We start from the raw sequence: 13,547 nt of genomic DNA, 5'->3' as shown, positions 1-13,547 counted from the left end.
GTCCAGGCCCGTGTCCTCCTTATCGGCCCAGGACTCGTACACAGAGTACGTCAGATCATCCTGGATCATGTCTGAGTACCTCACATCCTGCAGGGATGACAGATCCACCACAGGAGAGTCTTCCGAGCCCACCTCAGTCCCAACAACCTCCACAACCGTCCCGGGCGGCGCCGCGCTCCCGTCCTCCACGTTGTTCTTCCGGTACAATCCTCCGATGCACTGCCTGAGCCGGTCTTTCTCCAGCAGCAGCTTGTGGAGGCGCTCCAGAGACAGCGCCTCCACCCGGGCGATGACCGTGTCGAAGCGGTACATGCGGTCCAGCATGAAGGTGCACTTGGAGCAGGCGAACTCTCCGCGGCCGTCCCGGGTCAGCTCGTGGCCCAGAGCGTGGGACAGCAGCACCTGCAGGTTGACTTTGGCCGCCGGGTGGAAGATCCATCGGCGCTGGTTACCGCAGAGCTCACGGGCGCAGATCCTGCACGCCTCCTTCATCTTCACCACGTCCAGCATCACCACAGTGAGGAGGACGAGACTGAGCAGGTCTGAGAAGAGACACCGTCACCTCCGTCTGTGAGGATCAGAACCGCTCAGAGGTTTGTCTGATGGAGGTGATGAAACCGGGTCAGGTGCTGATGGAGGTCAGGGGTGGAGCCTCCTCCTTCAGGTTCTGTCACTCAGACACAAGTGTTGGCATGACAACACGTTGACATGACGTCACGTTGACATGACAACGTGACCATCAGCAGCTGGGCGGATGTCCCGGTTTCACTTCCTCGGTGTAAAAAAAACTGCAGACGTGTTCTCCGGTCGATCCGGTTCTGATCCGGTCCGGATAGAAACGATCCAAACGCTGTTCGTTTAAATCATGACGTCTCTCTATGACAGCATCTGGGATCCGACACGAACACGGAAAATAACGAACCGGTCTCTGTCTCCTCGTCCACGGTCCGTTCGGATGTTTCCCAGACCGACCGGGCTCGGTTCGAGGCTCCTCCCCGGTCCGGTCCGGTTCGGCTGAGGATGGAGGGAGAGGCTGTCAGAGCTCGAGCCGCTTCAGCTCGAGACAACGGGGCGACGTGACGGAGACAAAGATCCACGATGAGCGAGAGGACGTCTCACTCCGCCGCTGCAACTAGTGCCGACTTTATCACATCCTGTTCACGTTAATAACTCATTAAGAAATATGCTAATTATTATTTGTGTTTATTATCACGTGAATAAATTAACATTGTCTGTGACTCGTTATTTTTTTAAACTTTTAGACTCAGTGATCCATTAAAGGTGCAGTGTGTCAGATTTGATTTCAGAATAACTTGAATTATAAAATTCATAACTGTGTCTTCATGCGTTTAGAATAAGAATCAGACTTTAAATTCTGCTGCAGTGGGAGCGGCTCCTCCTGTAGACACTCTGTTGTTTCTCCTTTAAGAGGGTAAAGGGTGATGTGAGGAGGTCGCAATGCAGCGATTACACCAACAGATGCACGCTGGACCTTTAACCCAGGAGGTTCACATCAAAATTCAGTTTAAATATCAACAGATGGACGATATCGATCCAATAATCTGACAGTGATCGCTCTGCATAACGAGGACGGATACTTTTCATCAATGAAATGTGAATTTTGTTTGACATTTTGTAATATTTTCTCCTTTTTATTGGGACATCACAGAGATCACATGTCCAGGTCACGTCTTAGTTTTTATACAGTATAGCCCATAAAGCTCTGTCACAGTCTGTCCACACCTCTGTCTGATGTCCTCATGTCCCAGTGTATTAATCTGTGCCAGACTGATCATGTCCATCATGTCTCCTTGTGTGTTTGGACCCTGTCTTGTCTTTGTCTTTGCTCTTTTCTGTTGTCTGTCATGTCCCGGCCCTTAAGCTCTGTGTCACTTTAATCTGATCAGTCAGGACAAACATCTCCTTCATTTTTTATTTATTTTGTGAGATTTGATTCATGAAGTGAAAGATGAATCAAAAACAGGATTCACTGAATTTAAATTCATTTTTTTTTTTTTTAATGGATTACTATTAAAAATATTCACACGGTCTCACTGCTGAGTTTCCAAACTGATGTAAACTAATTAATTCAATTTAATCACCGTCAAGTTTTATGATGGAACATCTGAAAATCTGAGATATTAAAGATGATAAATAATAATTTTGTTTTTCTGTGGCTGTGGATTATTCCCATATTAATTAGATATAATTAACATCATGCTTGTGCTTATTTATTGTACTTGATAAAAACTTGAAGGCCGAAAAGACAGATCTATGTGTGTGTGTGTGTGTGTGTGTGTGTGTGTGTGTGTGTGCGTGCGTGTGTGTGTGCAGGGTGTTTTCCATCAGCTTCATTAAATTCTCTAAATTGTCAGCGTGGAATGAGTTCATGCCGTTTCCCAGAGGCCCCCGGGTCCTTCACATGCACGTCACACAATGAAGGAGGGGGGTCAGTGTCAGTGAACGCACCACGCTCTGCTCTTAAAGAGCTGAAGTCATTCTGAGGATCTTTGTTCCCACAGTCTCACAGATAAACCAGTCTTCATCTTTCATCGCTGCAGCAGGCTCGATGTGCTGTTGATACAACGTGTGATTTGTTTTTTTTCTGTGTGTGTGTGTGTGTGTGTGTGTGTGTGGACCACCGCAGCAGACTGAGTCTACATTTGTCACCCTCCGAGCCTCTGGAGGAGACACAACACCAAAACACTGATCGGCTGGAATGAGGCACGCAATCAAAAATCAATTAATCCTAATCAGAGATAAGTGCCAAACAGTGCGGACAGACTGTTTACTCTGAGTGTGACAGCAGTGAGTGAGCGTGCACGCAGACAGAAGAGGTGTCTCTGCTGCTCAAACCTCTCACTTGTTGCTGCGCCAAGTAAACAACTGCAGCCGCCTCATGAAGCGGCTCTCTGTGCCGAGCCGCCGGCAGACAGCGAGCTGATTGTAATTAAAACTGGCGTCAGTGAGGAAACTGAAGCTAAATGATGGGGACTGTACTGTACGTGGGAGCTGCCTCTGATGGAGGCTGATGTGACGACCTGAGAGACGCCGATGTTACAGAGAGGACGATGGACGGACGACTGGAGGGCCACAGAAAGTCCAGGGGCCCCCTGAGCTCCACAGTGTGTCAGCTGGTTTGTGATAACTGAAGTGAAATGACACTTTTAATCTACAGACACCGCCAAGTTTCTACAGACTAACGAAACTGACTCTAGTTGGAGACTTTCGTGTTTTTTTGTGAGTTTTGCATCCAATGTAGTTTCTCCTTCGTGCTTTGAAGGAGAGGGTGAGGCGAGGGGGGTGCAATCAGCAACTACACACTGGCCCTTTAAGAGCTTTGTTATCACAAATTTAAATGTTACATATTCTGATGAAACTGCAGAAACATGGTGATGGCCTCAGGAATATACATGCAGTGTAGATCAGACACCACCAGGTGGAGCTACCTCGCTGTGGTCACCAGCCTAACGAGCTGAGTTAGTCAGTGTGTTGTTGTTGTTATGAGGAAACACATTCATAAAGTGCAGAGCAAATATTTTCTCACCTGCATCTGTGAGTAGACTCCATCGCTCTGTGGACAAACAAGGAAACTTCAGTCACACAAAAACGTTTCAACATAAACTAACACTGACCTGTGATCAGCTGAACGCTGTCTCTGTCATTCGTACATCTGTTCTCATATTTTATGGAGAAATATGAAGAATTTTTTTCTGGGCGCTTACAGGGAGCAGAGCCGGTGTGAAGCCGCCGGACAAGAGTAAATGTGGGACTGACTTTTAGTGGTTGGTGAGAGCTTGGTGAAATAAAAGGCTGAAAGACAGACGCCGAGCTGGGCTGACTGCTGCTGGACTAGGCAGTGACATCAGCTGCTGCTGGGTCTGGTTCTGGTTCTGGGCTGACTGCTGCTGGACTAGGCAGTGATATCAGCTGCTGCTGCTGGTTTTTTATCATAAGTAATCTAATTAGAACAAATACTCGAGTACAGTATTTTCCACAGTGGGATTTTACTCTGAAACTCGGGGTGATAATCACAAAAATGAATTTGATATTTTGTTCTGAAAAGCAGACACCCTCCCCCTCGCCGGGTTCTTCCGGATCAAATCTCACTCTGGCGTCTGTTTGTTGATGTCGTGCGGCTGGACAACTAAAATATCAGCAGCTGTATCAGGTAACTCGTACAGTATTTATTAGAACTAAAAATAAATGCTCCACAGTTCGTACTGGTGAGATGAGTGCTGCTGTTACACACTGTACTGACAGAATGACCTTACAGGGACGCTGCTCCACACACGTGCATGTGTTCAGCTCGTCGCTTCGTTCCACTGACCCACATGTGACAGAAAAACATGTCTGACATGTGAGTGAGTCGGCCTGTCGGGGGTTTGAGCCAAAACACAAAGATAGAAGGAAGAAGAGGAGGGATGAAGGGAAGCTGAGGAGTTCATCCTGCAGCCGGCTCAGCTGACAGATTTAAAGTCTTAAACTGGGACTGAGTCTGTCAGACTTCATGATTTAGACTTTTAATGAACACAGACTCAGTTTAAGATAAATTCATATGTCGTGGCAATAACCCTGATTCTGAATAAATCTGAGTCTGTGTTTGTGTTTGGATCGTTTACCTCGGCCTTCTTGGGAGAACAGGAAAGATTGTGAACTTTGACCTCGAGCTCTTCGACTCGGAGACCCAGAAGATGTTTCTGCTGAGTCAGCTCCTCGATCGCCCTGAGAGACACACAAAGGGTTAAAATGGTTCAGGCTGCAGTGAAGTTCATAGCTGGACCTCAGAGCCTGTGCTGGGTCAGTTACAGCAGGTCAGAGCTCTGGCTCTTTGTTCCCGGCATGAGACCAGAGTCAGCAGCTTATCAGAGCCAGGGCTGAGAATAGCAGCGATATCAACAGTGACATTAGACACCTCCCAGAGCCAAAGAGTCTGTGCTGGGACTATCTGCTGCAACTTAAAGTCACCTGTCTTTGTCGAGCAGGGCCCGCTGGGTGAGCACTCCACCCGAGCCTCCACTCTCCTCCATCCTCTCCACCATCTCTCTCTCCAGAGCCAGGCATCGCTGAGCCTCAGAGTCCGCCAGCGAGGCCATTCGCTCGGCCTCGCCTCGAGCCAGCTCGGCCTCCTGAACAACACAGACGTGTTTTATATGGTTTGAAGGATAAGTCCAGTCTGAGTCTTACAGATTTATCTGTATATTTTCTGTGTCTTTCTGTGTTTTTACCTCTTGTAGCAGCTGGACTTTGGTCTCCAGGATTTCCTGCATGTGGCTGATCTCCTCCTGCCGCTCCGAGAGGCGGCGCTGCAGCTCTGCTTCGCTCTGATTGGACAGGCTCTCTGCTGTTGACCTGTGAAGACAGAAATGAAGTTATTTTAAAGGGAAGCTGCATCAGTCACGTTTTATATAGAGCTACATGTGTAACTACAGCCTTTAACCACAGGTGTGAACAGTGCATACCAATCAAATATTTGACATTTTAGTAAAAAGTAGAGCTCCATCTTCTACTATTGCAACTGAACTATTGGCTGATCTGGATTCAGATGTTTATGGTGGCAGCTTTTTGTCACCAACCACCTCGACTCCACGTCCCCTCGTGACACGAACGTCTCCTGACTCTGCAGACTACAGCCTGCAGAGCTGTACTGACACTCTGAGACAGACACCGGGCATCTCTCAGCTCTCAGCTAACAACACAACACATGGAAACATTTCCGTCATGTGACACGTACAGTGATGTGGTTGGTGTCCAGGGAGAAGTACGGGCTGTTTCAGCTTTAGAGGCTGAAGCTACATGTGAAACTGCAGCCCTACCAGCAGTGCCTACATGTACCAAGATGCACTGGTGCTTCTGATGCCCACTGACTTCCTGCAGTTTCCACATGTAGCTCTATCAACCAGAACACAAACCGATATTTCTCATGTTGAGTAATTTACTGCTCTAACTGATTACGCTGACGGACGTTCACATAAAACTTGACAGATTTTCCTTCGCGGGAGAGGACGTTCACATAAAACTTGACAGATTTTCCTTCGCGGGAGAAGAAACGTCTTGAAATCTTTCATCTGAACTCGTCCACTTGGTTGAAGTCAATAAATAATGAACGAATGTAATAAAAAAACTTCAGAGGCAGATGGATTCGTTTCATTGGCTCCTTCTTCCTCGCAGACAACAAACACTGCTGATTTATTCGATCAGGAGTCAATAAGAAATCTTTCCCACGGGACTCGCAGACTTGTCATAATATTCTGAGCTTGATGTCTATAAAAGGTTTGGCATGTGTCCTGCGTGTGTACTCCACTAAATGGAATACTCTTGGTTCGTTATGTATCAGTGCAGGCGAGGCATCAGAAGCAGTCGGAGTTTTATAGGATGTTATTCTGGAATTGGCCGCAGTTTAATCACAGCAGAAACAGAACGTGCTTTAAATATCACTGATCTCAAACACATGTTGGCACCAGGGAGCTCGTTTTAAGGGGTTTGCTGATTGTGCACAATTTAAGGAGTGTAACTAAGTACATTTACTCAAGTACTGTCAAAGTTTCTCCTCCTCCTTCAGATGAATAAACTCAGACAAACATATGATGATCAAACGTATATGAAGAGGTTCATCCTGAAACACTGATGCAGGATTATGAATCCAAAAACATCAGATAAACTAAAAAACACCTTCATACTTTTACTTAAATAAGGTGGACTGAAGTTTGTACAGTCCTCTGCATTTTATTACTGATATCATAGAAATGTTTGAGGCTATTCAGAGTTTGTTTGAGGATGAATCTGTGCAAAAAGTCAGACTGAGTTAGATTCATGAATCATGTTGGTGTAACATGTTATTACATGTGTCTGTCAGGACTGCTCAGTGTGTAAAAGTGCACTTATCATCAGAAATATGTTCATGTCAAATCAGCCACGATCACTAGAATCTGGAAACAAACTCAGGATCATGAGACTGAAATAACTGTTTGAAATACAGAAATAATAATAATAATAATAATAATAATCTGAGCTTTTTCAGACGTATTTTGTTTCAACAAGTTCTAAATGTCAGAAAATCTCTTAAGGAAGAAATGATTATAAAGATTTAAACATTTTAATAATTAGGAGTCAAAGCTTGGTGTTTTTAGTCTCTCACAGGATAATAAAGCAATTTATATTTGGATGCATCTAAATCAGTTTAACAGACTGAGCAGTAATTAATAAATATGTGGCGTTTAACGGACCACGCGGTGCTGCTGCTGGATCCTCACTAAAACTTTTTTAACTTTACACTGAATTTAACTGAAATCAGTTCGCAGGATCCTGAGAGATCCTCCGCTCTGTCACTGCTCCACCTCTCAGCAGCTCCACCTCTCAGCAGCTCCACCTCTCAGCTGCTCCACCTCTCAGCAGCTCCACCTCTCAGCAGCTCCACCAGCCTGAAGGTCACACTCAGCCTTTTCCTCCTCACATCTATCAGTCAGCCTCCGTTAATAGCTCCAGTGATAAACTGTGGCCTCACAGTTTATTTATGAACCAGCAGCGAGCGCTGACCCCGCACTGCACACGCTCAGTCCGCTCAGAGGAGGAATTCTTTCATTATTTTGACTGGCTGAACTGATTACTGCCTTTAATGCACGATGAGCATAACGAGACAAAACTAAAACTATTCTCAAGTGTTTTAGAAAAGAACGCACGCTGAGTCCAACTGAGCTTTCTGCAAATGTTCCAACAGAAACGTGAATCTGGGATAAATCCAGGTTCAAACACAGGTCGACAACTTTGCATATCTCTGTTATCAGTCCATAAGTAAAAAAAACAAACGTCAATTTTCTCCATGTTTTTATGAGTCAAATGTATAAATCAGACTCTGAGTGATCTATGAACCGAGCTCTCTGTACAAACCTTCAGTCAGTGAGAGCTGCTGAGGTCTGAGAAGAAAACGGCCTTTAAAGATCTGGATATTTTGAGACACGACAGGTGAACAGGGTCAGAGTTCTCACATTTTATGAAATCTGATGTCTGAATATGCAAATGAGGCATCATTTAATTGAACTTTTGTTGTAATCTGCAGACACAAACAGACAAAGTGAAGTCAAATAAACAATAAATGTTGAAAACATGTTTTCTGCCTGCAGCCTCAACAGACAGATTCATGCTCTGAGTGAGTACAAACACTCTGGATCTACTTTCTTTGTTGTTGTGAACTGACTCTTGTCTGAGCACTGCTGGTAAAGAGCTGTCAGTGAACTCTGTTACTGATCGTACTCTGCAGTTTGCCGTTTGCAGAGGACTGAATGAATCTGATCCACTGACGGACGGACTCGTGGACAGCTGCCTCGCAGACAGGTGCTGCAGCTCAAATAGTTCCCAACTCAGCAACACAACAACCCACAATCCACCTCTGCCCTTTCCTCTCTCTCCGCCCTCCCCCTTCAAAACAAACCCACGGTCTTCCCCTCCTCGCCCTCATCCCCTCTTCGTCCTCCGTCCTCAGAACACAGAGCCACTTCATTCTCTTCAAAAGCGTTTCACTGCTGAGTCCATACATCGCATTCCTCAGAGCTCAGTCCGTGTTGTGATAGCGAGGTGAGTGTACAGGCCAGCAGGCTCGCGTGTGATGAGAGGCTGCCGGGTCCCGAGGGCGCCCGGGCTCTGAAGTACTGACGGACTCATGGGAAATAATCAAACTTGTGATGAAAAGCGTGTTTTTGTAGTTCTGTCTGGGTTTCCCTGAAGGCATTTCAATAAAGCTGTGCAGCATGAGCAGCTGAACGTTTCACACCGCTCTTCTGCAGATGTAATAAACTCCAGGTGAGTGATTTGTTGCTCACGCTCAGTGGCTCGAGGCCCGGCAGGTTATCGATGCAGCAGGAAGTGAAATACTCACAGAGCTTTGTCCAGAAGCTGTTGTTTCTCCTCCAGCTCATTTTTCAGACTCTCCACTTCAACCTTCAACTCGATGTTCTGGAAAAGAGATTCGACAAAACGAAACAGTAACGTGAGATTTAAAACGGAGAGCACTGATCCACAGAGTACACTACAGTTTGAGTTCTGTCAGACGAACAGACGAGGATCCATGTTCTCCTCAAAGCCACCAGACTTTAACAACAGTCACTTCAGCTCGCAGTGAAGTAAAAGCTTCAGTTTCCTGTCTGACATCGAGGTCGTGAAAACACTCCAAATACACTCGATGTTTTTATGTTTACGTCTGATTCTGCAGTACGTGCTTCTTCAAACTGTCTACTGTACGTGACACACTGACTGGATCAGTACCTCATACGCCCACACTTCAAATAACACAAACTGTTCCTTTAAAACTATTTCTACTGATTGTAATCCCAACCGATGGCTGATCTAACATCATACTGATTCATACTAAGGTACATTATAATATACTGAATGAGAAGAGAAAGAGAAACAAATCAACATGCACTGATTGTTGCATTTCTAATTAGGATCCAGATTTGAGATCATCTTGTTCACGTTTAAAGAAAATTTAAAACTTTCCAATATGACAAATACATGTTCAGTTTTCTTCTGTCATGCCAAACCAACATATCTCCACATTTCTTCTGCACAGTGTTGCAGAGAGACACAAGCTGAACTTCTCGAGCTGCACGTGCTGACCTGTATTTCACGGAGCTCGGAGGGATTATAAATAGCTGGTAGGGATCTAAGCACCTGCTGCATGTCTCCTCTGCACCTCCTCCACCCCCCCACTCTCCCCTGACCCTCCTCCCTCTCCTGCACCCAGCAACACCTCCACTTTTAACTTCTGGCTCTGAACGCAGAAACAAACTGGACTGAACCGGCCCGTCGGTTCGCTCACGTGCAGATTTATTTATTTTCTGCTCATCAGTCTGGAATCACACTTCAGCTCAGAGTCCAGGATCAGGTCTCGTTCCTGACATACTGACACACAACACAGGTGCTGCTGTATGTGCGAGGACGCTCACATGTAACGCATGTACACGCATGCAGTCTGCACACATGAAATCACAGAGCGTGTTCATGCAAACAGCAGGCCTGAGGCCCGGCAGGCTAACATCATGCAGGTCACTGGGTCTGCAGCAGAAAACGGGTCAGCCGGTCGGTCTGTGCCCTTCATCTGTCCTGGCAGGCAGAACGCTGCTTAAAACTCATTATTTTAGTATTTATACTGAAAAACTCAGATTTTTTTTTGTTGTTTTTTACTCCAGGTTTTATATTTTCATGCACCATGAGATCACCATGGCAACGCATCACATACAGTATGCACAGAACAACTTAGTTTGCTTACATGAAGATATTCAGGTGCTGCAGTGGTGGAAGACAGGTGGACTATCTGTATGATTAATAACTCATCATCTGTTTATCTCAGCAGGCTCCATCAGACTGAGCTGCAACTTCATCTAACACCATCCTGTTGGTTGAAGGTGCAAAACCTCCATGAAACAAACAAACATGTAACATCTTCCCAGCTCGATGGAGGAGACGGAACTGAGTTCACTTTGGACCTCAGATCCACGACTGCTGTCAGCTCATGTTAGCTCAGTCTGGTAGCCGGGCTGCTCAGACTGTGAGCTCAGAGCAGGGAGTGTTAGAGTTTGGACCACAAGAAGAACAAGAAGAAGAAGAGGAGGAGGAGGTTCACCTGGTTGATGATTGGCTGTTTGCAAAGCTGTCGACTTGCTAGTTTTTGATCAGAAGTAATGTAATCAGAACAAATACTCGGTTACAGCTGAACATAGTTACACAGTGGGATCACAACAAACACTGGTTCTGCTAAAGTTCTGCTTGTTATGGTGAGCTATGATTCGGCTCTATGTGAAGAGCTTTAAATGACATGCAGACATCCTGCAGCCTCTCTGAGCTGCTGTCAAACACAAACCTGCAGCAGCATCGAGCATGAGTTCAGTGTGTCACGTCTGCTCACTCACCCTCTTGTGCACATCGTCGCTGCTCTCCTCGAACTTCTGCTGGATCTTCTCCTCCAGGAAGTAGATCCTGAGCTTCAGGCTGAAGTTCTCCTTCTTCAGGTCGTTCAGGTGCTGCGAGATAGTGCGACAACCACGGAAAGCAGAGTTAGACATGACGACAGGTGGTTCTTTGGTAGGGGGCATTGCAGCCCCCCATTCAGCACGGCACAGTATGTGGAAAGACAGGGCTGAAGAGGAGAGGACGCTCCGACTGAAGAATCTGTGATACAAAGACCCAGATCAGGTCTCTGCGACAACAGAGCCGTGACCACAACACACAGTGAAGACCAGCTCCTCAGTCTGATACAGGAGAGTCCGGGCAGGAGGAGGGGGGGGTGTTTCCTTTTTTACCAGCAGGAAGTCATGCCAAGAATCTGAGACAGGAGAGAGTGTGTGTGTGTGTGTGTGTGTGTGTGTGTGTGTGTGTGTGTGTGTGTGTGTGTGTGTTGATAGCATAGCTGCTGAAGCCTCATTCAGACTCGTTAACGTGTGAGTCTTGATCAGACTTTGTTCGTTGTGTGTTCCTGCTGCAGAGCTTCACTCCTTCTGAACGTTGGACTCTGCAGCAGCTGTTTTTTTTTCTTTGGACTGTGACCATAATGTTTCCCGAACCGTAACCAAGTCGTCTTAGTTGTCAAAACTTTACCAAACCTTAAACACAGAGCTGGCTGACATGAGGAAAGACTTCCCGAGTTATTCTGACATGAGCTGGGATTGGACAGACAAATCTCCTGCAGACTCAGTCATTGTTGTTTCTGGACGCGCAGCAACTTCAGTTATTTGCATGAAACTTGTAAACTTCAAAATAAAACCAAAGAAGTTCTGATGACGGAGTTTTAACAGAAAGCCTGATGGGTGAAAACCTGACAGCTCTATCTGACAGAGGTGAGCAGGTTATGATCTAATAATACGATGAGTTCGAGCCTTTAGAGAACAACTGCTGGGCAGATGCCATTAATATAAAGACGGAGAGGTGGAACTCCTCCTCTGACCTTCATGGAAAAATAGGTTTGGGATGGAGTTCAGAAAAGACGACCACAACATTAAAAAAAATCTGATTTGATATCGTTGGAGCAAAGAACTGCGGGATGGCGATGTCTACTTTTGTTTCATGACTCACTGAAGCTTTAATTTGGTGATTTGCAGGTCAGGAACATCTCGATGTCTCCATGTCTGTGTTGCAGATAGATTACATTTGATTCAAAGTTAAATAAAACCACAGTTTCCACAGGGTTTAAACGGCTGGATTTCATGTTGACGATGATTCAAACTGCACACTGAAACAGTTTTCTATGAGCCCAGAGGTCTAAAAGTCTTTCCAAGACATTTGTCACCTGCAGATGACCAAAACTAATCTTACATGAGCTGAAAGAAACAAAGAAGGCGCTGAAGTTCCTTTACTTTGAGTTCACACGATTCAAACGTGTAAAAGTCAGAGAATCACAGATCAAAGAAGAGTTTTCCAGCTCTCGCCAGCAGAAGAAAAGGTCAGCAGGTCTCTGCACAGAGTCCTGTATGAGACAAATCTGTCTGTGACCACGAGGAGGCGCTGACGCTCTACCTGAACTCCCAGAATCCCAAGTTTCTCTGCAGACCTGGGAGAGAAGGCGGCGATCCAGAGGCTATTTAAAGAAGCCGCTGCCCTGCGGCTGTCACTGAGGAATGCTGGGAGACGCTGATCACACATGCAGAGCCGTCCAATGTGCTGGCACACACTGCGAGACTGGCTGGCTGCAGATTACAGCTACACACGAGCATATGGCTGAATGCAGGAACACATGTTGTTTTCACATTCTGCACATACATGCAACACGGGAGAGAAAGCACACACAGAGCCTGAACGCTGCATCTGTGAACACTGAAGGAAAACACAGAGTGTTACAGCTAATGTGTGTTTTTCCTGTCGGGTATATTTCACACTAATTCTTTTAAAACCTCCTTTTGTGTAACACTGATACACACCACAAAATTATGACTTCAGATCTGCGTAAAATAACCACACATCTGGTTCTCATCGGCCGACATCCGTCAATAAAGCAAAGATAGCTGTCATTCTGCTTACGTTTAATTTCGTGTCAATCCAGTTTATTGTCACCAATTTGAACCTTTTCTAAAAAATAGATAAATTACGGCTCGTGAAAAGTCTTTACGACAGAGGGATTATGTTAAAATCAGCACCGTGTCACACAAAAATCTTATTTTGAACTTACATATTCAATAAAAACCTTTTTTTTTTTTATCCCAAACAACTGCAGCCACAATAAATACTGAAGAGCAGAACCAAGATCAACTGAAAGTTTAATAAAGTGACTCTACATGAAACACACATTAAAGTGGATTTAATGTTAATGATTTATTGCATATTTTATTTGACATAAAAGATTTGGCCAATGAGACGAGGAGCTGTCGACTGAAAACTGAACCATGAAACGAAGGTTAACGGGCTGCGACTGATTATGATTTTAGTTTGAGAAAATACTTCAGTTATTTTGACTTTACTGATAAATTCTTGTTGCGAGTTTGTCCAAAATTCACTTCAAGACATAAAAAAAGTGAAAAAGAAGCTGGAACCAAAGAAAGTTTCTCTGCTTGATAAACGACTTT

General features: G+C 45.3%; 1 protein-coding gene across 1 annotated transcript in view; it reads right to left on the bottom strand.

The window, feature by feature from the left end:
* The window catches only part of pde4dip (phosphodiesterase 4D interacting protein), a 69,897-nt gene that overhangs the window by 23,114 nt on the left and 33,236 nt on the right, over positions 1 to 13,547 (bottom strand). Inside the window, exons 4-9 of the mRNA XM_027290218.1 lie at positions 10,905 to 11,015; positions 8,873 to 8,949; positions 5,229 to 5,352; positions 4,969 to 5,129; positions 4,623 to 4,725; positions 3,548 to 3,574 (exon numbers count right to left, since the gene is read on the bottom strand). Coding sequence (XP_027146019.1) covers positions 3,548 to 3,574; positions 4,623 to 4,725; positions 4,969 to 5,129; positions 5,229 to 5,352; positions 8,873 to 8,949; positions 10,905 to 11,015 — 603 coding nt within the window. The remainder of the gene's footprint in view (positions 1 to 3,547; positions 3,575 to 4,622; positions 4,726 to 4,968; positions 5,130 to 5,228; positions 5,353 to 8,872; positions 8,950 to 10,904; positions 11,016 to 13,547) is intronic.

This window comes from Larimichthys crocea, chromosome XVII (genome assembly GCF_000972845.2).
Source record: "Larimichthys crocea isolate SSNF chromosome XVII, L_crocea_2.0, whole genome shotgun sequence".
NCBI classification, from domain to species: Eukaryota; Metazoa; Chordata; class Actinopteri; family Sciaenidae; genus Larimichthys; species Larimichthys crocea.
Note: the sequence above shows the minus strand (reverse complement) of the source record. Positions and strands in the feature narration are given on the sequence as shown.